Raw genomic sequence first — 26,281 nt, forward strand, 5'->3', positions numbered from 1 at the left:
TTAACAAAAAAAATATATCAATGGTAAAGACCAAAGTATCAAATTTCGTTATCTTAAGGAATGTAACGAAGTAGATTTATATCCTTACTATTGATGTTAAACATACAAAGTTGAAATAAACTGCCTTCAGTTGAAAAGCGGAACGGAAAGTTCGCGCATTTCTACTGTAGGAACATTAACAGTGTGACGTCCAACGGAAGTAAACAATACAAGTTGAGTAGCGTTAATTGTTTGTAAGTTTTAAGCAGCGGGAATACAACATTTTAGTCGTAGCGCAAATTTTTTTTTTTTAAATTGGGCGATCAAGCAAAAATGTCTTCCGTTCATGTTTTAAGGGGGTTTGTTAACGAGCGACTAGCTGCTGCTGCTGAAGAAATATTCTCTGTTTTTGAAAAAACTATCGTCGAGTACGAGAAAGAGATCGACCGTCAGCGCAGACTGTTGGATATCGTTTGGAAACCCGAAATAAAGTTACACCGAATAGGTATATACTTTTACTAACAATTATTTTATAAAGGTTCTAATGTGCTTGCATGTCTGCATGTATTAATGTTTCATCACAGTAGTTTCCCATTCCCATTGTTTTTTGTCCCTCAAGAGCTCCCACAGCAACGTGTCTGTGAGGAGGAGGAGGAGGAGGAGGTTCCTGCTGACCAGCAGCTCTGTATTCAGGAGAGGAACTCCAGTCTGGACCAAGAGGACCCAGAGCCTCCACAAGTTAAAGAGGAATCGGAGCAGCTTGAAGTGAAGCGGGAGACTCCTACTTTTGAGGGAAGTGACCACAGTGAAGATCAGACTGTGTACTTAAATCCTTATGACACTTTAAATGCAGCAGAGACAGAGTCTGCAGTCACCATACCAGTTATAAGCTCTGTGGTATCATATGCAACCAGTGACCACCAGCTCCTCTCTGGTGATCAAGCAGAGCCAAAACAGAAAAGACACTACAGAACCAGAAGTCACATTAACAATGTAAGCAGCCCTAGCCTGTCAGAGGATAACTGTAACACTGACAAAGGTAAAAAGTCTTTCAAATGTGACCCATGTGGAAAAGATTTTAATTATAAGGGACATTTGCAGAGACATCAGAGAAACATCCACAAAGGTTATAGGTCATTTACCTGTAAAATTAGTGGAAAACATGTACGGTCTACTAGTTTGGTGAGCCATATGAGAATCCACACAGTCGGAAAACCATTTACATGTAAAATTTGTGGGTGGGGTTCCAGATACAATAGTGCATTAAAACAACACTCGAAAATCCACACAGGTGAGAAGCCATATTCTTGTAAAACTTGTGGGAAAGATTTCAGACAACATTCTAACTTGGTAGTCCATATGAGAATCCACACAGGGGAGAAGCCATACGCTTGTAATACTTGCGAGAAAAGATTTGCTGACGGTTCATCATGTAAAACGCATATGAGAATCCACACAGGTGAAAAGCCGTTTACATGTGAAATTTGTGGATTGGTTTTCAGCCAGCGTGGTAATTTGAGAATCCACATGAGAACTCACACAGGTGAGAAGCCATACGCTTGCAATATTTGCGAGAAAAGATTTGCTGACAGTTCAGGACGTAAAGTGCATATAAGAATCCACACAGGTGAGAAGCCATATTCTTGTAAAACTTGTGGTAAAGATTTCATACAACATTGTAGCTTGGCGTCCCATATGAGAATCCACACAGGGGAGAAGCCATACGCTTGCAATACTTGCGGGAAAAAATTTGCTCACAGTTCATCATGTAAAACACATATGAGAATCCACACAGGTTAAAAGACATTTACATGTAAAGTTTGTGGATTGGTTTTCAACCAGCGTGGTAATTTGAGAATCCACATGAGAACTCACACAGGTGAGAAGCCATACGCTTGCAATACTTGCGAGAAAAGATTTGCTGACGCTTCAACATGTAAAACATATATGAGAACCCACACAGGTGAGAAGCCGTTTACTTGTAAAATTTGTGGGACATCTTTCAGACGCAACAATGTATTAAATCACGTGAAAACCCACACAGGTTAGAATCCACATTCTTATTAAATATAAGGAAAAAGGTTTAAAAATGAATTGTGACTTAAAAATCCACAAGACAATCCAAAACAGTTGAGAAGCGGTAGACTTGTAAAACGAGGTTCAGCTTTCGGACAAACTGGTGAGTTGATCATCCGCATGACGGGTGGGAGATTTTGGACACAATAGCTTTTTGGCCACATGAGAAAAGGCCACACTGGTGAGAAGCTCTTCAAAAGATAGAAACCACTGAGCTGATACTCCAGTACAAATTTGTTGGTAAATGGAATTAATTTTATTTTTAAAATATGAATGTGCTGCCTTCCTGCTTTTGCTTTTTTTTTTTTTTTTTTTTTTTTTTTAAACAAACAACCTCATGTATATACTTGGCTGGATTTTTAAATGACAAGTGCTTTTATGAATAAAAAATGTATTTTGCTGTCAATGATGTCACAGCCCGAGTCTGCAGCTACAAGATTTTCTAACAAGATTGATAATTCACATCACAGCTTGTTATTCTTCATGAGAATCTGTACATGTACTGTTCCTTCATGAATAAAATGTATGTACAGTGCAGAAAATCTTTGAACTCATTTAATTTTCATGTATGGTTTTCAAAGCTTGGATCATTAATAGTGTTCGAAATAGTTTTTCATATCCGACTCAATATTTTTGCATTTTAGATAAAGATTTATTTTTTTTCACACAAAATGAAGATAACTCCCCATAAGCCTCGCTCACCAATTTGCACATGTTTGATTTTTTTTTTTTTGTCTACTCTATGATTGATGGACTATGAGACAATAACATGCCAGTGTTCGACCAAGTTGTGCCTGCCGGTTGAGATACGCATGCACTTCGAAACTACCACATGTAATCATTTTTGCAGAGAAGTCTGGTTTAACAACAAGGTGATTTTCTTTGTAGGGTTCATCGAAGGTAATAAGTGATCTGAAGTCATGTTTTTTCAGTCTGTTTCCTTGATACAGTTGGTCTGAAAGTTGAAAATCTATGATTTATCTTTTAATATTTTAGTGGGTTAATTATTTGGTGTTCTTTTAGCTGTGTTTTTAAACATAGACATATAGGTATTAGAATGTTCCAGCTGGCGAATATGAAGCTAATTTTAATTACTTTATTGCTTCATAGCTTAATCTATAAAACCTCAAGATAAAATAAACTCTTAACAGATTCTTCAGAGCTTCAAAGCTAACCACTAGCTTTTGTTTACTAAGAGATGAGTTTGCCATAAGAGGTTTACTAATACCAAAAGGCCACATGATGGCAGTCTTCTCCAGATAATTGATGGGTTAATTAGTTGGGGTTGATATCAAGTCTTCCCCATAGTGGTCTCATCCAGATTCATCCATTGATGAGTATTTGTATTTCTTGCACAAAGGCAACCAATCTACATTCACTGAGGGAAATCCTTTGGTTTTTGCACCTGTTATGTGCAAAGTTGTATGAGATATTTAGCTTTAGTTATTGAGCTAAATATAAAGCAGACCCCAGATTTGAACAAAGGACAGTATTTCTTTATAACTTTATTCTATACGATTCTAACATGTTGTCCTTTAAGCCACACTGCACTGAGATCAACATGACATTACTTGACCTGCCCCCTGTCTTTTGGTCAGTAGGATCATATTAACAGACCAGTTTGCTTAACTTTACGACAAAACCATTGCTAACGTTATTAAGTCTAAAATAATTTCATAATCGTTTTGTGGAAGCTCTTTTTACAGCTATGATGAGCAACAGAAAGTGGAAATATGTTCAATATACAGTATTTGAACAGGACAGGATGAATATACATGAAGTATTTGTTTAAATAAAAAAAATGCAATTTACACAATTTCATGAAATGTGCATGTATTTTGTGCAATTTTGTCTAAAGATACAGATAGAAGTATTGTAGACCACTGTCCTGCCTAGATGTATATAAAACATGAAGAATAAATGCATACATTTTTGTATAAAAAAAGAAAATATGAAATTCTAAGCACTAATTCTTAAGTGCTGATATGACACTACATAAATGACCTCTAAAAACCTACGTAATTAAAGACTTACCTGAGTTTGGAGAGGAGCCACACAATCCCAGTTGGTTTCAACAGATAGATCAGATCAGATCAGATAAGATAATGTATTCCTTTATTGATCCCCATAAGGGAGATTCAGGTGTTGCAGCAGCACAAGTACAGAGTAAAAACAACTTAAGAATAACATTAGACATAAACAAACAACAAAGACAAAACATCCACTAATGGTATGCCAAAAACTAATATATGCAGGCCAGCCCAATGTAGGAGAAAGTGGGGAAAGTGACACTGACAACAAACAAACTTTGTGCCAGAACTTCATGTTTTTTTAGGAAGTAACCAGCAGGGCATCACCCTTTATTACATCAAAATCCAAACAACTTAAAGTCCAGGAAATCAGAGCTATTATCCCTGGAATCATTCTGTCTGCCAACATTTCCTATTGCTACCCATTGCAGGTACATTGTTTTGGCAGCAGATGGGACTGTTGTACCATTTAGCAGCATTTTATACCAATCTATTCAACTGTGTTACATGGGCATACAGGTAGACCTTGACATCAGTTATACTTGTGGAATTTCTACAAAAAGTGTATTTGTATCATACATCTATTGAATTTTGATTCAGACACGTCCGAACAAAACATTTTTCACAATCATTTTGAAAAACATAATAGTATTATAGCCAGCACTGTTTGTTTGACTTGTGTTACAGCATACCCCACTACCACAAACTAGAATGCTAAGATGCAGGAAACATATTTTAGATATTGTGCAGTGATGTCATCAATTATTCCTGTCATTCTTATAGCTTCAGACACTTTGTTAAACCGCTCTATGACGATGCAGCAGTGGTGGAAAAGTATTCAGATCCCTTACTTAAGTAAAACTAATAATACCATGCTGCAGAATTACTCCACCACAAGTAAAAGTCCTGCATTCAAAACTTACTGAAGTGAAAGCACAAAAGTATTACCATCAAAATGTACTTAAATTGTCAAAATTAAAAGTACTCGTTATGCAGAATGCCCCCACTCAGATTGTTATATGTTTAATATATTATTTGATTATTTGTATTGAGGCATTTATGTAAACAGTGTTCTGATTTTGTAAAGATAGGGCTCATTTTAGCTATTTGAGGTTTAATTTATAAGAATGTCTAATAACTTTAAATTGTTCATGTTTTTTTAATGTTAAATCTCAACCTGAAAAGTAACTAAAGCTGTCAGCCAAATGTAGTGGAATTAAAAGTAAAATATTTGCCTCAGAATGTAGTGGAGTAGAAGTATAAAGTTACATAAAATGGAAATACTCAAGTAAAGTACAAGTACCTCAAAATTTAGTAAATGCTCTTAGTTACATTCCACCACTGTGATGCAGTGATAGGGAAATCAATATTGCACGCACACATTTAGACAAGTCATAGTTATGCTTCTGCCAAAAGTTAACAATTCCATCCATGCTATCCCTATAAGCCATCCATAGTTTTAGTGTTATTTACAGTTCTATAAACAGTTCTGCTATTTTGCAACACATAAATCACAAGGCCTCAGAAGGCCTGGAGATCAACCAAACGTATTTTCATCGCCTACAGGTTTAAATTGGTCATATTGTGCTCATTCTCAGGTTCATACTTGTATTTGGGGGTAAAAAGCACATGTATCTTATGTTACCTGTCTGATATACCTGTAATCCTACTCAGTCCTGAAAAATCTGCATCAAGATCTTAAGCCGTGTACGGAAATACTCAGATGATCTAATGAACCTGCATGTGACATAGCAAAGGGAGCCAAATCAGAATGACTTGTTGAATCCCATGTTTTCTGATGAGTTATTTTATTTCCCCATTTGTTGATTGGTATGCACTCCAGATACCCTAATGTATGTGCAAGAGGAGTAAAAATATTCCCCTTTAATATTATCGATAAATGCATTGGCTTTTCATTCTTTGTAAAAAAAAAAAAAAAAAAAAAGACTGTTTATCAAATCTAAAGAGTGAGAGAGAGTGAGTCAGATGTCTGACTGAATGGTAGTCCAAATGTGTGATTTCATATTATGAGAATATTTTTTCTCTTTACCATTACCAGCACCTGTTTGTCTGATATGCTACTCTGTTCTCATTGAAATCATGTGTCAGCAGGGGTTTTATTTTGAAACCAGATACCGGAAGTTGTATAATTTTATTTTGATGTAATTGACACTTTGGGTGATTTTAACGACCATCCATACAGGTGCGCTTGAACATTTTTGCGTAATCTGCGGACAGCATGAAATACGTGTTTACTGTGTGAATGCATAGTGTTTGTGCGTTACGGGTACAAATGCGCGTCTACAGCGGAATGGCTCTGCACCGCACAGGCTGAAACGCGTGCAACTGGGGCATGCATTCACTTTAACACAGCGGACCAACAAGCTGGTGTAGTCTGTAGCAGATTCACGGGGGATAAAACGACGTCTTGGTTTTGAACAACAATACTGGATTACTGGAGCTGCAGGAGGTGGGTTTAAAGGAAGATTTCCTGTTTTGAGGATACAGGAAAACGAGCAAATCACAGATGTAAAAAGGCAGGTGCGTTTCGAGATTTGCACCTCGGTTTTTTTTCTGTCTTTTCCAATCTGATTTTCGGCCGGAGCCTTTGAAATGCATCCTCTACCTGGCAGATGTGTGGCACCACAACTGCAGCCTACAGGTTTGTGTTGCCCGAATCGATCCGTGCGGTTGGTGCATGCCATGAAAAGCATCCAGTATGCACCGTAACATTAGATACCAGTTGAAAAAAAAATAATAGAAGCAACAGAGACAGTACCCCTTGCTGTACTCACTGCACCTGAGCGGCTTTCTGTGTGGAAAATGTCTGAGTGATATTCTGTCTGCTAGGATTATGATAGCATCTGGCTGTTTATGCACACTGAACTGTCCCCTCTACTTATTTTTGATGACAGTCACACATTATTTTGCTGCTGAAAAAGCTCCCATACATTTTTTTGTCACTGCACTTTCAGTAAACAGAATTGCCAGGAAGTACAGGCCACTAATGGGGCTATAGCACAGAACAGAACTGCTTCTGTTTGTGTCATCTCCTCTGAAACAGTGCTGGACTCTTCAGAAATAACTCATGGGATAAATCACAGCATTTACCAGTGTGGTTCTTTTGTTTACAGAGCATCTCCTGTCGACTTGCTGCTGATCTACTGTGGTGGACTGAGACTGCAACAGCTGCAAATCTCATCATCATCACCATCATCCTCATCGTCGTCTGCCACTTCAAACTCGACAAGACACAAGAGGACTGAGGCTGCTTTCGGCTGATCAAAGAGCCAGCGGCCTCAAAGCACCTGTAGACCATGACTCAAGCAGAGCTGCTCATGTGAAAGCAGCATGAGATAATTTGTGGAGTACCAAACTAATTGCTGATTCAAGCTTTTTCCTGTTTGGCGCTGATGAAAATGTTCCATGGTGTCAGTTGACTGACAAGGTTGCAGTGCTGTTCTAGCCCGGGACATAGCCAGCAGCTGAAGCGGAGACACCACATTAGAAGATGGCTCGTCCAGGAACAGGGTTGCTGGTGCCTGTCAACGGGCTGGGGTACCCCCCTCAGAATGTGGCCAGGGTGGTGGTCTGGGAGTGGTTGAACGAACACGGGCGGTGGAGGCCATACAGTGCAGCGGTTTGCCACCATATTGAGAATGTACTGAAGGGGGACGCCCGGGGAACTGTAGTCCTGGGGCAGGTGGATGCTCAGCTCTCTCCTTACATCATCGACCTGCAGTCCATGCACCAGTTTCGACAGGATACAGGTAAGAGACTTGACAGTTTCCTGTCTATGCACACACACACACGTCACAGATGGGGGGATGTCAAAGAAAGAACAGATGATGTAGTTATAAACACAGCAGTTATGAATGCATTATGGGGAGGCTTACTCAGTATTTTTAACATCTAAAATGGGTAAATAAATGAATTATGTGTGGCTGTCCTCACCATAAATGATGTCATACTACAGTATCACATTGGGACTGATTAAAACGGAGCCAGCCTTGATGTTGTTGCTACTCAAATCTTATGTAACTTTCAGGGGAATGAATGAGTCCTTAATGTCCCGTCCACTTTGGCACTCGTGTTGATGAGCCACAGGTTGAGCTCAGAGGCGTTGCAACAAACGGGACACAAAGACGACAAGTGTAGCAATGATTTATTAATTCAGGAGTGTGTTTATGCGGCTGTTGGAATGCCATGACCTTCCCAAAGGTCACCATGTTGGAGGAGCTGTGCATTCATCAGGCAGATGAGTGCTATAGCTCAGTGCGATGCTCCTCACTCACCTCAGCTGGTTGTATTCGTAGAATGTGTTGTTATACAGATGCAAGAATAGCAATCACAATAGGTTACTGTACACAGTTACTGTATAAGAGACAATTAATCACAAAATCAAGTTTACATGCATTTCACTCCACACAATGAAAATAATGTACAGTATATAGAAAAATCTGCTCATATATTAGATATTGAAGCTGTATTCCACTATGCTTGAACTACTGAGTGGCTATTCATACAGTTTTTTATGTGAAATGTGAGTTTTGTAAGACACTATGGAACCAGGCTTATCTAGAGTGATGCTAACAGTAGTATAATACAACACAATAGTAATAATAATAATATGGCGCTTTAGAGGAAAATCCACCCAGCACAGCCTTTGTTTGCTTGACTGTAATTCTCTCTGATGACTGCTACCTTTTTAAATAAGACCAGCTGTTTTTGTGCTGTGCTCCACCAAGGCTCAACAACGCTCTGCGCTCGTCTCTGTGTGTACATTCACCTGCCTGCTGTCCCAGTGTTTGAAGCGGAGATATGGGGGTGTTGTTAGACATCTGTTGGAGACAGCTGAGACAAATCTCAGCTGCCTGGATTTTTCTTCACGTCTGATTCAGCTACACATTACTAAGAGTCAGATATAAATCATACTGGTGCTTGTGACTTCTGTGTTAGGGTAAGTGTTGGTGATGGGTCATACCTATAATAAAAAACAAGGTTTCATCACCCCATTTATTAAAAATGAAACATAATTGAGTAAAACTCTCACTGTAAGTCAGAGAATGTGGAGTCATAGGAGTGCCATAAAAATATACCTTTAAAAGAATAAGAAATCAAGAAACAACAAGAAACCATAATAATAATAATGATGATGATGATGATCATAATTAATAAAAAAGTATAAATTTAAAGAGAAATAAATAAAACAATAAGTTAAAAAGTGGAAATATGAAGAAAAAATATATAAAATAACAGAAATATAAATCAAAAATATAATATATATAAAAATTTTAAAAAGACTAATTAAATGTTTTTTTAAATATAGGCATTTAAATAAAAATTCACATTTATATTTCATTTATTTACCATTGCTCTATTTGCTCTTTTTAATTTCTTTATTTTTATATCATGTAATTTATTTATTTTTATCCATTTATTTTTTTTCTTATACATTCCTCTATTGGTTTTTCATTGCTCCCTGCTGTTATTTATTTGTCTATATTTCCTGATTAATTTTTTACTGATTTCTTTATTTTTTATTGTTCTATTTACTTTATTTTTTTTTAAATTCCCCTTTATTTTTCCACATTTATTTTCTTATTCTTTTACAGATTTATTATTTTTTTATGGCACTCCTATGACTCCTGAACAGATAAGGTCTTTTATTTGAAGGCATTATGTAACATCAGTGCATCACAAGGGACACCGGCAGATACAGATGGGATATACAGAAGGTGACCTTACTGTGCATGAATCTGCATCATGTCACCTTTCATTAACTCGCAATGCTTGTTTTACATTTGCATTAATACATTTTTGGGAATTTAGTTAGCCATGTTATTCAGAGAACAGAATAATAAGAATTTGAGATATTTTAAATGCTTCTTGGAGTAGCTGTCAGTCTAATAACTGCCTGATTATGGAAAATTTCAAATTATGAATAACCCAACTATAAGTGGGCATTGCAAACTAGCTCAAGCTATAACTTATTTGGTATGTGGCAGTGGGTGAAACCATGTACTTACCCATCTAAAAACAAATCTATTATTTTTATTTTTAAAAAACCTAATTGATGGACTATATCACTTTTGGCACCATTGTTGTTACAATGCTGTAAATACAGGAATCAGGCCTTAGTACACACTGTGTTGACACATTTAAAGCAACATTTCAGTTAATTTTATTATTACAGAAAAATACAAGATTTTTATCAAACAGAAAGGTTGCATGAAGAAATCTACCAAGTGTAAAGACTGTCAAAGGCATCAAAAAGCCATTGGATCCCTGTATTAAAAGCATATAGATTGAGCACTTAATATATTGGCTATATACAGCATATAGTCCATACGGCTACTTGCTGTACTGCTGTACTGTGCATACTTGAAATATTAGTGTTTTCTGTTGTTTATAGAGAAAAAGTGTTGTTCTGTAATATTTGTAATGCTGAATATGAGGCCGGCGGTATTTCTGCATGACTGTCGGGAGGGTTGTATTATAAGGAACTGCCTGGCTGGATTTCTGCCATTCTCGTCGGTGTCTTCCCTCTGATAGAACATAACACAGAGCAGCACGTGTGTCTAGGGTTGACTGGCTGGCGAGATGAGCCACTGAGCCATTTGTCAGCCATTACCACGGTGCTGGGGCTAGGCCTGACGTTTATCGGCCCTCATTGTGCCGTTCGGTGTGTTACCTTCCCCCTCGGCTGGGATAAACCTGTCACGACATTGCCTGACGGACAGCAGCCTGGACACCCTCTGCCTCCTCTCCCTCCTCTTTCCTCCACCCTCTGCACACTCTGTTCCTGTCCCCAAGTGTGACCAACCCTCTACCAGGCCACAGCCATCGACCCGAGCTCCCATGACGCCTAGCTTGCAGGTTGCAGTGATGTTTTTGCGAATCTTCCACAAAGGAGCAAAGTGAGTTTGTTTGTTTCACGCAGATTGTGATGCATCTGTTTCACATCAGATGTTTGCTATATTTGTAGCTCAGCAGGTCACCTGCAGCCACTTTCTCGGTTGCAGGCTTATGGAGTGTCCCTGTGGGGAAACCCCATTTTGTCGCGGAGCCAGTGATCTCGTCCTCTGAGGCTGTTTTTTTGGCAAGAGCTGAAAAGAGAGTAGAGAGTGCTTGGTGTCCCCTGTGTGTGTATATGTCCTTCTCTCTGTACATCTGTGAGTTTGCAGATGATGGTGCACTCCGCACTGGCAGCTGTGGTGTTTGCGTCCTGTCCCTGCAGGCTGTGTGGGGGTGCCCTGCTCCTCCTGTGGGTTTGGGAGAGGCTCCTGTGGGTGGGAACCAGGCAGAGTTACTCAGACTAATGAGACAGCAACTATAGTTTATCTCCATGGCTCCCTCTAATCAGAGCATCATGACGACAACGCATGCACCACAGGCGATGCAGCAGGGCCCCTCTCTGTGGAGAGCAGCCTAAACACATCTGTATTTAGTTGGCATTGAAAAACATAGGGTATGGAGTTCATAACGCAACTACTGGTAAAGAACACCCGTCTGTGGTGAAATCCTGAACCCCAGTGCTTTATATATACACTATGACTGAAGGCTTAGAGGCTTATATATAGTGTGGATGAATATCTGGCTGAAGGCACAGAGAGGATTGGCTCCCAGCCAGAGAGGATCGATCCGTTCTCCTCCCCAGAGGAGCGTTTGAACCTCTAAACACTGCTGTGGACTGATCCCCTTTCACTACACCCACTCCCATAGCAAAACACATGGGCTTATCTGCCATCTCCATCATATACCAACACTTGTGGCCTGTCTGATGGATTTCACACTGCAGCTATAGCTTCTGCCTGGCTTTTGTTCATTTACCTCTTCTGTATTTTCTCTCATGATGGATAGGTGGCACAAAGCACGGAGACCAGCAAGTGCGTGCATTCATGAAAGATAGCTAAATCAGTAATGTCACATCAGCACCATTCAAAGATTGACTGTTATTCTTACATGAAGACAAATTCTGTTTGTTACTGTTGTGGCGCTGTAGTCATAGTACTGCAAGAGGAATTTACTCTGTTGCAACTTGTTAATAAAGCATGGTGAAAAGGTCAATAAACAGAGCATGACAAAAGAAAAGCAACATTGATTTACAAGGTAATGTGAACATAAATATATTAATTCCTGAATTGACTGACCGGTGTAAGAAACAGATCAGTTACTTATTATCACTTTAAATCATGGCAAATGTATGACACCTTGAAGTTACACTAACTACAATCATTTTAGATTTAAATGTGCAAGGTTTATGTGCAAGATATGGCCACATTTTTAGTTTAAAACATGAAAGGAATCGTCAAAGTAAATTTTATTTATAAAATTTTATATAAATCACAGATTTGCCTCAAAGGGCTTCACAGACTGTACATGGTACGACACCCCCTGTCCTTATATAGACTATGAACAGTTTTGATGTTATGTCAAAGACGTCTATGTATTCTGTTGCAGAGATATCTTCTGACATTTGCATGCTAACCAGCTAGCCCCAGCCTGTGCTGTCTTATAATACCACTTATAACACCACAATTGAATCGTGGAGTTGGAGAATCTTGACACCTGTACATGGCATTATGTACATTTAAAGTTGCCATGAACTTGTTTTTAGTTGCCTCGAATTACGGAAGCTTTCTTTGTTAGCAGCAACTTTGTAAAGGGCAACCATGCAGAAGCCAGGTGTCAGTTTATATGGATATAGCTTTTAACCCATTGCAGCAATTAAACTGCTCCTCAAATTTTATATCTTCTCGGCTCTGCAGCCTCTGTACTTTGAATTAATTTACTGACTTAACAATCTGCATCTTCTACAACACAGGTTGCTGGTATAGGTGCATAATCTCCTCCGTTGTCACTCAGATTCACGCTCTCGTCCAAATATGGTCACTTCTGACTCTTGGTAATCCACAAACCAATGGGTGACATAACTGTGGCTATGTCCACTTATTTTACACATGATGCACTATGGTGCAGCATCTAGAGTCAGATATTTGCCCAGGAGTTGGTGGCGAACGAAACATGAAGAGAGTAAATATATACATTCATCAGGTGAACACTACTCCAAATAGCTGCATGATTCTTTTCTGTTTTCTAAAAAAAAAAAAAAACACCCGTATGATAACAAGTTTGCAATATCAATTTAAAAGGTGATAATAATTCAAGAGTTGTGCTTGCGGCTTGTTTTACTGCCCCTTAGTGTCCCAAAAAAACAGTTATTGCAGGATTAAATAGTTTATGGTTCATAGTCAATGCTATGTGGGCTCATTAAAGAAAAAAAAGGAGGGAAAATATATTTGATTGCTTCTTGTGGGCTATATGTAGGGATATGACGTGTAGCACTGCCCCACAGAAGTTGACTTTGCGTCTCCTAGCAACGCCAGCCTGCAGATGTCAATCAACCGCTGTCGAGGAAAAACACCCACCCACTAGAAGCATTTTATTACAAACGTGTCCAAAAAACGTTTTTTATTCTCTTTTTAAAAATAGAAAAAAATGAGTTTTAGCATAATTTCCTAACAGACAACAACATTTCAGTTCAACTTTCAAACAAAGAGACAGCAGGTAGTGTGAAATTTGTGTCTGAGTCTATTCTGTTTGTGTTCCTGGAGTTGCGAGGGCCATTACAGTTGCTCACTGTTGTGAGATGGCCCATGTGTGACTGCAGAGATAACCCCTATCAGCGGCTGTTGGCTGCTGTGTTGTCGGAGCGAGGCTTTGTTTGTTTTGGTTTCACAGGCGTGAGAACCTACTCTCCCCTGGACCACTTCCCTCCACTAACAGTCCTCCCTGACCAGCCTAATTACAGTGAAAATCACCAGAAAAAAAGAGAAGAGATGGACATGTTCTCATGTCTGTTTTGTGTTAAGCTGACAAACAACAGTAGCTGTGGTTGTGGTTTGGACACTGCCTGGAAACTTGCAGAGCATATGTAATGCTGCAGATTGTCAAAGAGGGCGGCGCTTCAGCTTGCTTCTTTAATGTAGTTTTGTATGTAGTAAATGTGTGGGGGGAACTGTTTTGGTGGTCTGTGGGAGGGAGCTGTAAAAAGGATTCCCGCTATATACGTGCTTAAGGTCAGGTGCTGTGTGCATCAGCTCTGACTGTGAAATCCCACTTGCGTCAGAAGAAAGCAGAATGAGTAAAGAGTGGAGGCCCAAAGGCTCTAAAGTGTACATTTATAACAGGTACATCAAGAAACAAGTAATACAAACAAGACAGAACCGGGCGCTTTTATATGTGTCTACAAGTGGAGCATGTGCACACATCAGCAGCACTGTGATGTTTGCTGACACAATGAGTTATTTAGCACTGTATATGGTTTTTTTTCTGGCTTAGACATTGTTGGACTTCTGTTTGCTGTTGCACTTGATGCAGATCCAAAAAAGAAGTAGTCAGCTCTATATTACAGCCTGACTGGTTTATCAATCGGCTGAATTTATCAGACAATAACACCCTATCACAGACATATCGGCATCTGTCGGTATCAGCCTATATGCTGCTGGTATGCGCCAGAATAAAAACCTTTTTTGCCGAACATATAATGCACAGAACACTGCAAGGGATGATTTAGAAATGGTGGCATGAAGCTATTTATTTTATTTTTATGTATACCTGGTTGACAATGTTATATTGTGGATTTATAATAACATTAAATATGATCTAAATTGAAAATAAATAAAAAGTTCTTTTTTCAAGAAAGTAGCCGTCTGAGTTGGGCTTGGCAATATATTGATATTACTGCAATTAAACATCGGGATATGAGACAATTTATCATATTGGATTTTGGATAATGTAATATGTCATAAGTGTTGTCTTTTTACTAGTTTTAAAGCCAAGTAAAGTGAATTTGCTGAGCTAACGAGAGTTAAAGCTGTTCATTGACCAATCTGTCAACATGTTTTTGTAATATAACTGATGATTATTTATCAGAAATCGTATTGTGTGAATATTTTGCCATAGCAGCAATAGTGAATCAAGCAATATTGACACACATTGTAATATTAGAATCTCCCAGCCCTACTGCTGAGTACCTTTTGCATATTCATATTGATGCACAATCCATATAGAAAAAAATCTATTTTCATCCTATTGGGAATCTGCAAATTTCTCACATATAAAAATCTGTATCATATTTCTGTCTCTCGCTCTCTCTCTCTCTCTCGCTCTCTATCTCGCTCTCTATCTCTCGCTCTCTCGAAAATCCCACATCTCTGAGGTGCTGCTGTATATAGATAACTATGAATATACACAGCAAGTCACCTTCCGACCACATCCTCAGTCATGACCAAAGATAAACAGACACGACATATAATGACCAAGTTCTTTTTCTCTTATGGCTTTTTGTAATTAGCGTAATTAGTCAGTGAAGGTCTTTAACAGAATCAAAATGGTGCTTAGCCAAGGCTGTGCTAAGGTGTCACTGTACACAGGGGTCCATTATAGTCCCAACCAGCTGGCTCAATTCCACTTGGATGTCGACAGGAAAGGGATTGGAGAGCTGCTGCGGAGAGGGAGGAGGAAGGAGGGAGGGAGGGAGGCCGACAGAGGTGAGGAGAGAAGAGGAACAGAGGGAGAGGTGGAGCGTTTCCCTGATGGAAAGTGACAGTCAGGGTGGAGGGAGGGATAATGACACTGAAAAGACCCTTAACTGTGCACATTCCCCTGTTCTTTCACACTCACACACGTACAGCTTTTGTCTCGGTGCTGTGAAGTCTCTAATCCATTGTGCTTATTTTAATTAATCTGGCCATATTTCTGTCAATTATCTGGCTTAATATATTCTTTATAGAATATAAAGAACAGAGGCAGATGAAAGTCAAAAGCTAGAAATAATACAAGAAGAAATGCACAAGATTCTTTGTTTATACCGACACAATATATATATATATATATATATATATATATATAAGAAAAGAAAGTTTGAGCATTTTTTAGGTATGATGCATATTTTACTACTCTTACAGTGACTAAATGTGTAGAGCTTAAAAACAAGAATCAGTAAAGAATAACATGTATTTAGAGTAACCCTTACTAATTTAGGGCAACAACTAAATGTTATTTTATTTGTTGCTCTACCTATGAGTCATTTTTTAAATCCCCTAATTTTAAACGCTTCACAGACAGTTCTCTCCTTTTTAGTGAAAAAATCAATATTTTGACTTAGTTTCTGCATAAAAATGGATTTTGATCACATTTTTAGCGAGAAATATGTTTTATTTTCTAAATATTCACTCAGTGAATGTACATAATCACTTTGTATGCTGGAATAGCCACGGGATATGACTGTCATTAACTTGCATTGTAGCGAAATCCGTGTCAGTTTCACGGAAATTTGAGTGATTCCGTGGCTATTTCACGGATTTTGAGTTAAGCGAATCCGTGGCTATTTCACGGATTCCTGTGAGACCATGTTGGTTTTGGGAATTACTCTTCTGTGCATTAATTAATCTAATAAGCACTATATTTGTTAAATATTGCCAGGCTGCTATTCCCTCTGCAGAGTAACCTTTGTTCCGAGGGTTGTAGTGCTTTGGTCTGCTCTGTCCACATCCTTATTGCGTTACAGTGATGAGCAGGCTGTGCAGCTTCTGGCAGCCTCCAGCGTTGGTAGCAGAAGCGTTTCCCCACATCTCCTTTTAACTTCTGATCCAGCAAGTCACCACTTTTAACTTCTAAAGTGGATACACTACTCTTTTATCAGGGAAGCAGCTTTAAAGCTGCTCTCTGCGCCGCTTGCTTATCAGGCCGGTCTGGGAGGTCAGTCTGATCGTAGGCTGTCGTCTGCCTCGGCCTGCTGCTGCTGGAATAGGAATTATGCATCATCCCTAAACTATCCCCCACTTTCTGCTTACATATATTGACAGATCTCTTTTTTTAAATGCGTGCCACTGTTGATGATGTGGGATTAAATTCTCACACTCCTCTCCCGCTCTGTTGTGTTGAAATAAACAACTTTTATAAAGCTTTGTAGCACGCAGGCTCTTCAGTATACAAACCAGATGTTAGCAGTTGTCATACTGAAAAGGGACACAGTGTTCCTGCTGTAACAAATGGGGTGTCTTTGATCTACAGGAGTGTGTGGTCTAACATTTACAGAAAGCATCGTTTGACTGAGACCAGAGCTGCACTGACGCAACTCGGCTGCCAGCGAGCCAAGCTCAAAGCTACCTTGATCAGTGTCAGTGAAACACAGAGACACAGCGCAGGACTTTTTGTTTTTGTCTGAGCATTTTCACTCAGTACCCATAACCCACTTTAGTGCAGGGAGAGCATGACAAATTGCTAAAGCTGGAACTGGGTTGGCTTTCTCAAAAGCATCTTAGTGGTGAGACAGTTGTCATTGTTCCAGTAAGCCACTGTAATGGCCAAAAAAGATCTTCCTAAAGTCTAAACACACAGGCAGGAGCCCCGTACTCAAACACTCTCAGTGAACAACCAAGTCACTTGGTGGAAATTCTGTAAAATATCCTTTCAGACTATAGTTTCCGTCTACAAAACAACCTTACTTATTTGACATGGAGCCATTAAATATGAACATAACATACACAAAACAGATACTAAGCAGGACGGGGAAGGACATTTTTAGTTTAAAGGGCTACTTGAGCGTGCTCATGAAGACTTTTACTTATCTTTACTAATGCTCAGTATTTTAGTTTAGTATGCTATTCGATAAATAAATCTAATGCAAAGAAAATAGTACTGAAGACCACATTTACTTGACATTGTTGAGGATCCTTAATTTGCAATTAGAGGATCCCAGACTATTATAGGAAAATCTACTCCAGCTCAACAAACATAGATTTTTAAGATTAAACTGTTAACACCAAATTCGCGTTACCTGTTATGTAACTCAAAAATAGTAAGAGACCATTTTTACCTCTTTTTAGGTTGTAGGAGTGGAAGTTAGTCATCCTCAACATTTGTTGTGTTGTCATTTGAGAATAAGAAGAATTACATGCAACATAGGATGTAGGCTCAACTGGATGTTTTGTCTTTCCTTGGCAACTTTTATCTTTTTACCATATATTATTCACAGGCATTCTTTTATGTCAAATGGCTTGAAAAATGGTGCTTATAGCTGCCGTAAATGGGGGGAAAAATATCTTCATGTTTGAGCAAATGTTTACAGTGTCTGAGTCTACCCTGGGCAAATACTTTAATTTGTCTAATTCACTTAGGTCTAGTAGTCTCATAATATATCAGTCAGTGCAGATACATTAAACTTTAAATTAAATCAACAAGGCAAAAACAAAAAATCATTTAAGTTATATATTAAGCAAAACTTGTGAGTTATTATATCATTGTACATTAAAAATCTTTATTTTTGAGGACTACACCTTGTACTATTGGAAAAGACCATTTTTCAGCTTTTTCAGACTCTTTAAGGTCCGAAAAAAAAAAACAACAATTCTTCAAATCATTGAAAGAGGATACTAACAATGAAGATCATAAACAGTTTCAGCCCTAATGTCAGATTTACCCTAATTCAGTTAATGGTTCGATACTAACCGCTGCTGTAGTGTCAATAGTGATATAGTAATCGGGGACATGTAATAATGCTCATGGCTGCTTGCAGTTGTTTTCGTATGGATTTTCTCGTGCTCTGAATGCACAGTCACTGGCCATTCGGTCTAATGGAAACGAGAAGAGGAATTACTGCGACAAGGCACGGGACGAGCACACGCATGCACATAACAGGTCGGCATTCCCTCACACTCCTACTTTCAAGCCATACAAAAACAATCACTTATTTTGATTGTTTGCAGCCCAGACGCTCAGCAGAATATCAATGTGAGTCTCACTCCCTCACCCTCCACTCCTGCTTTGTCTGTGTCACCTGTAAGTGCTTCTAAATCATTGTTCCTGGTGAGCACCCAACTCCTGCGACTGGTCAGTGTAAGGCACGTCATGCAGCAGCCTGCGAGGTGACTAATATTTGCCAGGTGCTCATGGCAGAGCCCCCCTGCAACCTCCACTGTTGCTCCTCAAAGGAGCTGCTCACATCGTTTTTTTTCAGAAATTTCATTATTAATGAGAGCTTGCGAACTCTCTAAGGATTTATATCACTGGTGCCTCAAGGTGAATTTTTATCAGACTTCAATGGTAATTGCTTCTACTCTTGTTCTGTGCTTTGTATGGATGCATTCAATCAGACCAATTTGTCAATGCAAAAGGGAGTCAAAGTCACTACAAGTGTGATTTTAGTTTGAAATGTACGTTGCTTGAGGCTAATTATTTACTATTTCACATGGAAGTCTGAACACATTAATTAAAAAAAGAGCTTCATACTTACCGGTGAAATTTTCTTCAGGCAACTTTATATTTAGAACGAAATAATTGCTTGACAAGAAAAATATAAATTAGCGCTGGAGTTAATTACTTACACATGAGGAAAATAAAGTTACCTCTACGTCACCGCGGCGAAAGACTCCTCAGATACCTTGATGCAGCTCCTCACGAAGTACTTTAAATTTTAGGCAAAGGACAGAAACAGCAGCATCACCGCAGTAATATAATTTTTGGAATCAAAAGTGCACAAAAGTATCCAAACACTTTGCAGGTTTCCCACTGAATGCATGTGCTACATTTCAATATAAGCTATGTAGTAAAGTAATGAAGGCGTGATAGACAGTTTATGTCTTCACCACAGTCTGTGGTCTTCGCTTTGTCTCAGAGCTCAGCTGTCATATAAGACACATCGCAGGAGAATGGACGCAGCAGGTGGTCAGTCAGCTCACACGTAGATTACAACATCTCTGAAGGCAGAAGCTTTCATAAATTTACTTTTTATCGTATTTTAAGCCCATTTTTTTTGGAATGTCTTGGTGGTTTTTAGCTGTATTTTAGTCATTGGACATCTGGAATGAGTTATCAGAGAAACAAGCTGAGCAAACATTAAAGGCAGCTGCCAGAAAAACACTGATTTTAAATGTGAAACTGTTACATTCTGTCGTTTTATTTACTGATTCTGTTTCTTTGTTTGTTTGTATACAGATTAAGACCTATGCGGATAATTCAGCTCTCTGTAATAACCTTCTGAACATCTGCATTTTAAGTTATCAGAGTAACAAGTTGTGCAAACTTTTGCAGCAGCTCAGCTTTCAGTCCGTCTGTGACGTTCTTTGTCTGCTTAGCAGCATAGGAGAAACACAGATTTTTAACATGAAAATGCTTTATTCAGTGTTTTTACCAGGTTTAATCACCACACCCATTTGTTTTGGAGAGATGGAGACCACTGTGGCTCTCAGTAAAACCTCCCTAACCATAAACAGTGATGTAATCCTAACCAGGAGAAGCTGACTGCAGCTGCTACAAACCATAGCTGGACCATAATGAAACATATTTTATTGTTATTTTGACTGAGAGAACCCTAGCAGCAGAAAACGACATATGGTGCATCTAACATGACACACAGAAACTAACAATACTTAAAATTCTCAAACTACTACTGCAGCTTCTTCTCTGCTTTCCAATTCTGTCATCAATATGTTCCAAAATGTGATCGCTTCTCCAAAATATGGTTAAATACAATGCCTCCGTCTCAGCTTCAGAGCTTTGATTTAGCTTTTATCATGTGTCTTTTGGGTGGTGTAACACTTTAAACTCAATAATCCCACCCCCTATGAGTGAAAATAAATTGAATTTCAAAGTTGACCCTCATCTACTTTAGAATAATTAAGCCTTCCCAGAAAACCCTTAATGATTTATTCACCATAGTTTCATATACATAATGTATGTTTCTTTCAGCTATTAGAGCCTCGGGAGCCTGAAATCATCCGCTTGAACTGATTCTACACTCTAAACAGCCTCTCATTATGATACAATATCAGAGTAGGCATCATAGTATGTCCCATAATAATATCATTTGTGTTTCAGCAGCTCTCTTTCACCTTTCTCGCCCGCAACAGAAGCGATGACTTTTATAAAGTGGATTTGTGAAATTAGTTTCTCCACAGGCTCTGTCCCTCAAAGTCAATGTGCTGCTGTTACACCTCTGTAGGCTTTGATAAAGCCCATAGGACTCGTGTTCAGGCTTTAAGCTCGATAAAAGCTTTTAGCGATCCAACAGCAACTTTCCAACGAGGACATGACCCTGATTTTATTCCAGCCCCTGACATTTAGCCTCGACAAGCACGAGCTGCTTCCCTGAATATCCTCTGTTCCTCCTAATAGACTTAATAGGCAAATTTTGTAAAAGTGCACATCACACAAATACGGCAGTAAAAAATAATTGCGCTATTAAGATGAGCTATTAATACTAAAAGAAATGAATGTCTCTGCATTAATTTGGTGGTATGAACACAGATGAGATGTGATTACACTTGTGATTCAGCAGGGAGAAGGTCTGGACCTAATAATAAAAACTCCTTGGGAAAGTAGAACATACTTAAGGAGACGTTGTGTTTGTTACAATATAAGGATGGAGCATTTCTTTCCCTGCAGGGTGGTCTGGTGCCCTCCGACCTCTCTCACACTGTTTCTACTTTATTGCTGATCAAAGCTGACCAGTGTAGTCTGGCACAGAGACAATTTGCTGTAATGTAGCCAGACGTTTCCTCTGATAAGACCTGACTGTGTCTGACAGCCATGAAGTGGGTTATAAAAGCCTGTCTCAGCAAACTCATTTACTGCATGCTGTTCATCTCAATGAGTCAGAGTCCTTTTATTTGTCAAATGTAATATTCCGAGCAGTTTTTTCCCTCTAGGTGCCTCCCACGAACACCCTTCATGTGATGATGTCACTCGGTACAAAGTGGTATCTTTGTAATTATATTTCTGGGTATATTTTCTTGGTATTTTAGGGGTTTTTTCCTTTGAAGATGTAATCCACATGTTTTGTGTATAGCATATCCACACAACCACCTACATTTTGCATGGAAGTGAGTCAGAAAATTGTGACATCTGACCACACAGTAAGATATGAGGTGGTGATGATGCAGAAAACATCGTCTTTCTGGAACCTCATGCTGCCGTCAGTTGCAAAATTCAATTTTAGTTCAGTGACGGTGCAGTATATACAGTGTACACCTCATGGAGTGAGATTGATTCACGATCGAGTCATGTAGCAGTTAGCGTTGCATGTACATGTGTGGCAGAGGTCATCTCATGAAGAACCGCGTGAGTTATTCCTCAAAGTCTCCGCTGACATTGTACCGCCATCAATCAGCTTTCTGCTGAGCATGCAAAATGGTTTTACTGATGTACAGTCTGTCGTGCTGGTGTGACGGCTGACATGAAATATCGTGTTGTCACAGACTACTGCACAATGTTGGTGTGTGTGTGTGTGCGTGTGTGTGTGTGTCAGTCACTTTCTCTTGTATTAAATGGAGGGAGGAGTGATGCAGTCTGCGGTGCAAGGTCAGCCTTTAGAGCTAACTGATGTGTTAGGAATCAATCGCAAACATCACATTATTAATATTGACATCACATTAAGATAGCAATACTATATATATATATATACCGATATTACATACTTTCCCCTGTTGATATATGTCATGATATGGCAAATATACAAATAAATCACAATAAGCTTTTTGTCAGTTAATCTACCAGGTTTCAAAAAAAAGTTTCATATGTAGCTTTGTGAAATGATAAAGCAAGCTAAACAAAATTATGTTTTCTACTTGTAGAAGGGAAAATATATAAAATCTGTTTTATGTTTTCACATAAAACCAGTTTTAGCAAAAACTATTGGGTATGTTGATTTTATTTATTTGAGTCAACACTTAATATGACCCAATGATCACAACAAAGGTAATGACTAAACATAATTTTAGCCTGGGGAGTCTGGGAAACAAAGTGTTTTGAGAAGGAGGAAGATGAAAAAAGGAAGGGTAGGAAGAGAATTGAGAAATACAAGAGGGTCTGTCAGCAGAACTGTCCGGACCAAAATGATCAGAAATCTTTAAAGTCATGTGTGTCCAGACCAAGGAGCACAATTCCAAAGTGGCTATTAGCATGTTTATTCTGCTTCACCCGCGGCCTTAAACTCCAAACCATTGACACTGAGAACAAGTCATGATCTTGTTGAGGCAACCAAGTGAGAAACCACAGATGGCTTCACTGTAAGAATTGAGACTAAACCAAACCACATCATTAAAATGTTGTCATTTATTTTCAAGAACATTGAAATTTCACTTAGTGAGAATAAAAGTTAGCTGTTTACAGTAAATATTTTTGTATTTAAAAAAAAATCTGGCTGGATAGTTTATGGTGGTACAGTACACAGATGCAGTGTAGCAAGTTTTGTGTCAATTGAGCAACCAATTTGTTTTTACAGTTTATGAATAAAACAACATGATAGACTTCCTACCAGCATCAAAACATCTGAATATTTCTGCTCATTTGGGCCTATGTTTTGGTTAAACTTACAACATGATCACATGTACGACTGATTAGTTATGTGTTTTAAAAGTTTTAAAGTTTAGACTTTTTCTGTAGCTCCACCAGAAAAGTTGGCATATACCGTTTTGATTATTTTCATGCATGAGAAGGCAGATTTCCTGGTAGGAAGGACACGAAAATTGGTAAATACAAGAGCAGCCATAGCCCCTATAATGAAATTGAAATTGAACATTGTGTCCAAATAAAAACATATACTTTTTCCCATTTCAAATTAAAATTCTGAAGAATGGCAGCTGACAGTTTCATTTCAGGTCCATGTAGGAAAACCAATGATAAACGGTACATAAAAAGCCAAAAATGTGTGGCATAATAAGCATTGATGTCCACATAGCTTTTTTCCCCATGGAAACCCAAGCTTTATATGTCTAGTAGCCACTGAATCCTGTTAACTGTCATGTAGAATACAAGTGTTTGTAGCTCCATGTACCATTCTTATTGAAGTTGGTATCTTTTAATTATCAATTAGTAACTTTCTTTTCTAAAAATATTAGTTTTGAATGTGTGATTGAAAATGTTTATCTGGTGCATGTTACAGGCATCTGATTTTTCTTCTTTTTTTTTCACATGCAAAAGATACTTTGGTTTTTTTAATATGTTGTGCAGCATTGCTTGGCAGCGCGCTGTTCAAATTGGACTGATGCCAGAATAAGAAAGCTCTGTAGCACCCAGGCATAAGAAGTCATCAGTTGGCAGCTGTCGGGGATGGGAAGAAATGTTGTGATAAAATAAAAAGCCTCTGTGGTGCGCAGGGGATAAGCAGGCAAGAATCCCAGAAAATTAGCAAATGTCATACCTCAAAAGGAAATGTTGAAATGTTGTCAAAAGCTGCATCGACCCAAATAAGTTGTCACTGTTTTCAGTTTTGTCTTAACTAGAGGGATTGCAGGATTTTGTTTTCCATGTGTGAAAGTGACTCCTCTCTGCTAACAAGAAACCTGTTTCACTGTAACCCTGACACCGCTCCTTGGCAGTGCTGGCCTGTGTCATGTGTAGCAAAGGCTGCAGGTTTGTGTGTGTGTGTACGTGTGTGTTATAACCGTGCCTGGAGCTATGCCTCCTACTTCCCTTGCCCCGGTGACTGCACGGCATGGCGCTGACACGCTAACGAGGTTCCTGCTGGACGTGATGAGGCTGAAGTGGTGTGAAGTGGATGCGATTGTGCGGTGAAACACACTCTCACCTCTTCAGCGTGTACCACTTCTGCTGTTCTCTCTCTCTCTCTCTCACACACACACACACACAGTCACATGCACTGAATATACACACAAAGTGAGTCAGAGAGCATCTTGGCAGAGCTGAAGCTCCTCAGCTGAGGACGGTCACGACATCCACAGAGTCAGAAGGTTGTTTCAGGGTCTGTTGCTTCACTGCGGTACAGTAGCTGGCAGGTGGACAGGACTATAACTTCATTTTCTCAAGATTTTTTTTATTTTTTATCCACTCTTTTTTCAGTACCCCAGTAACTGCAAGCTCTGCACAAGTGTATGGTAACTGGCCAGCTCCTCGAGCCGGGGGTGTGGGAGAGTTTGGAGAGTTAAAGGGGCTGAGGATGAGGACGGTTGCAGTGGGAGTTAAGCCACTTTTCCTCACCACTTTGTCTTGCTGGCAGCAAAACTGTATTAGCGGGGCCTGTTTTACTGCAGTGTTCACTTTCTAAGCTCGGGCAGAAGTGAGACATCCTCTTTTTTTATTGTTATTTGGCAGAAAACCGCGACTCATCACATGCCTCCTTCTGTATCTACTCCCTCTCTCCTTACATACTCACATAGCGTTTCTTCTCTTCCTTTTTCTTCCTCCTCTCCTTTCTCCTGGCCCTTTTCCATCCTCTTATCTACCCCCTCCATCTTCATTCTCTTCCCCCTCAATCCCTGCCTCTCTGCCCTCCTTCTTCCCTCTGTCTTCTGTCCCTTCTTTCTCCTTCTTTTTTTTAAACCTTCTTTCCTTTCCTACTCTCTTTTCCTTTCTCTTCCATCAGTGTCTCCCCTCGCCTCCCGACCAGCGGCAGCTCCCTTTGCCTTTGTTCATCCATCACGTTTGCCAACAAAGACGACGAGGACGCTTAAGGGAATCCGAGTCGCTATTCACAAGTGTAGCTCATTATAAAGAACTGCATTCTGGGAAAACGAAAGTGTCATCTCGGTATAGAAAATGAGCTTTAATGTGTGATTTTGTGAGCGAGGAGCAGTGGAGCCGCGATATTGTAACGTATAATGCTGTTAAACCAGCTTAATGCCAGACTGTCACCCTCATTATTATGGTCTCTGATCTCTGGGTATTTGTTAATGAGCAGATAATGCTCTTACAGATCTCTCAGACTTTGATGTACAGGTATGACAAAGCTTTTTGCGAGGGAGAGTTTTTACATCTAAAGCCTCTGTGGTACAAGCATTAAAATGAAAAGTTCAGTTCTTATCATATTCATCTGGTGTATAGTATCAGATCTTTTTAAGCCAGATGTTTTCTCTCAGTGTGTGATGCATTTTTAAGCGCTCTGCAGTATTCTGTCTCTTCATCATCTCTAATAGCCAGCTTGGGTGTATTGTTTGTGAGGGCCTTTTTGGGAGATGAAAGTCCTTTTTTATTCTAGCTGCGCTCTGGGGTTTATGAGAAAACATCAAACGCGCTTCAATTATTTTATTTCCCCCATACTGTAGAATTTATTAGCATATTCATCATGTGTTCACTATTCATATGTAGGATATAATGAAGGCTGTAGGATGATAATTCATGATGTGTGCCTGTGCCGATGCTGTGCTGCTTACAGCCTTGTAGGTCTTTTGTTT

At 39.1% G+C, this 26,281-nt stretch overlaps 2 protein-coding genes across 4 annotated transcripts in view; both read left to right on the forward strand.

The window, feature by feature from the left end:
- The first annotated feature begins 168 nt into the window (after positions 1-168).
- LOC131974494 (zinc finger protein OZF-like) lies at positions 169-2,365 on the forward strand. Its single transcript, XM_059336816.1, has 2 exons — positions 169-484; positions 599-2,365. The coding sequence occupies exons 1-2, from the start codon at positions 313-315 to the stop codon at positions 1,777-1,779; spliced, it is 1,353 nt and encodes a 450-aa protein (XP_059192799.1). The 5' UTR covers positions 169-312; the 3' UTR covers positions 1,780-2,365.
- Positions 2,366-6,254: 3,889 nt separating this feature from the next.
- dtx1 (deltex 1, E3 ubiquitin ligase) overlaps positions 6,255-26,281 on the forward strand; it is a 48,712-nt gene continuing 28,685 nt past the window's right edge. Inside the window, exons 1-2 of one of the 3 annotated variants that reach the window (XM_059337095.1) lie at positions 6,255-6,555; positions 7,220-7,855. In XM_059337095.1, the coding sequence (XP_059193078.1) occupies positions 7,597-7,855 (259 nt within the window). In that variant the 5' untranslated portion in view covers positions 6,255-6,555; positions 7,220-7,596. Of the gene's footprint in view, positions 6,556-6,586; positions 6,748-7,219; positions 7,856-10,476; positions 11,006-26,281 lie in introns of those variants that run through there. The other 2 variants (XM_059337094.1, XM_059337096.1) reach the window with 2 other exon arrangements.

This window comes from Centropristis striata, chromosome 7, assembly GCF_030273125.1.
Source record: "Centropristis striata isolate RG_2023a ecotype Rhode Island chromosome 7, C.striata_1.0, whole genome shotgun sequence".
Lineage (NCBI taxonomy): Eukaryota > Metazoa > Chordata > Actinopteri > Perciformes > Serranidae > Centropristis > Centropristis striata.

Bases quoted from the DNA above. Each gene is read 5' to 3' on its own strand.
- LOC131974494 (XM_059336816.1), top strand. From the start codon at position 313: ATGTCTTCCGTTCATGTTTTAAGGGGGTTTGTTAACGAGCGACTAGCT. The intron at 485-598 runs GTATATACTTTT...TTGTCCCTCAAG, and splicing joins AATAAAGTTACACCGAATAG to AGCTCCCACAGCAACGTGTC.